This window comes from Fragaria vesca, linkage group LG4, assembly GCF_000184155.1.
Source record: "Fragaria vesca subsp. vesca linkage group LG4, FraVesHawaii_1.0, whole genome shotgun sequence".
NCBI classification, from domain to species: domain Eukaryota; kingdom Viridiplantae; phylum Streptophyta; class Magnoliopsida; order Rosales; family Rosaceae; genus Fragaria; species Fragaria vesca.
In genome coordinates this window covers 7,427,046-7,427,662 of record NC_020494.1, presented here as the reverse complement: position 1 = coordinate 7,427,662, position 617 = coordinate 7,427,046, and the positions used below count along the sequence as shown (strand labels likewise).

At 39.9% G+C, this 617-nt stretch overlaps 1 protein-coding gene across 1 annotated transcript in view; it reads right to left on the bottom strand.

Annotated features, from left to right (window-relative positions):
- Window positions 1-403, bottom strand: part of LOC101305744 — a 2,359-nt gene extending 1,956 nt beyond the window's left edge. The window contains exon 1 of the mRNA XM_004296631.1: window positions 25-403. Within this exon, the coding sequence (XP_004296679.1) occupies window positions 25-199 (175 nt within the window). The 5' untranslated portion in view covers window positions 200-403. The remainder of the gene's footprint in view (window positions 1-24) is intronic.
- Between the last annotated feature and the right edge of the window lie 214 nt (window positions 404-617).

The window sequence follows — 617 nt, the reverse complement described above, 5'->3', positions numbered from 1 at the left end:
GAGAGAGAGAGAGAGCTTAATTACCTGTTGCTTGAGGAGGTGGTGGTGGGTTTGGTGGCGCTGCGCTGATTTTCAGTTTTCGTGGTTCAATTGCTTCGCCGAGTTCAACGCTGGAGTGAGAAGTGCAGCCGAGTCGGAAAGGGATAACAGCGAATCTTTCCATAAGGAAATGAAGCCTCTTGTTTTGAATCAAAGACATGGAAATGATATGAGATATGAAGTCTAGTTATATGATGCTAATTTAGGAATATTGTTGGCTTTATGAACAAGCTAAGAACAATGATTTGCATGTGGAATTTATATATGTGATTCTGGATAGTTTGGGATGCAAGGGAGAGATAGATGATAATAAGAAAGAAAACTATGATGATGGAGTTGGTTAAACTGCAACTCAACCTACTTTTCGAGCTGATTTGCTAATGCTAAGTTTTGTGGGATTAGCAATATTATTGGACCAGGTCGATCCACTCAGACCAACCTTTGTTTTTCATTATTAAGTTAACTACTGTTGCTAATGTTCTTCTCTAAAGGCGGGCTCCTTTTTACTTGCCTCTCTTTGAGATTAAGCTAACCCACCTTTCCTTGCTATAGCTCATTCCTTTTTCTGGGTCTTATGC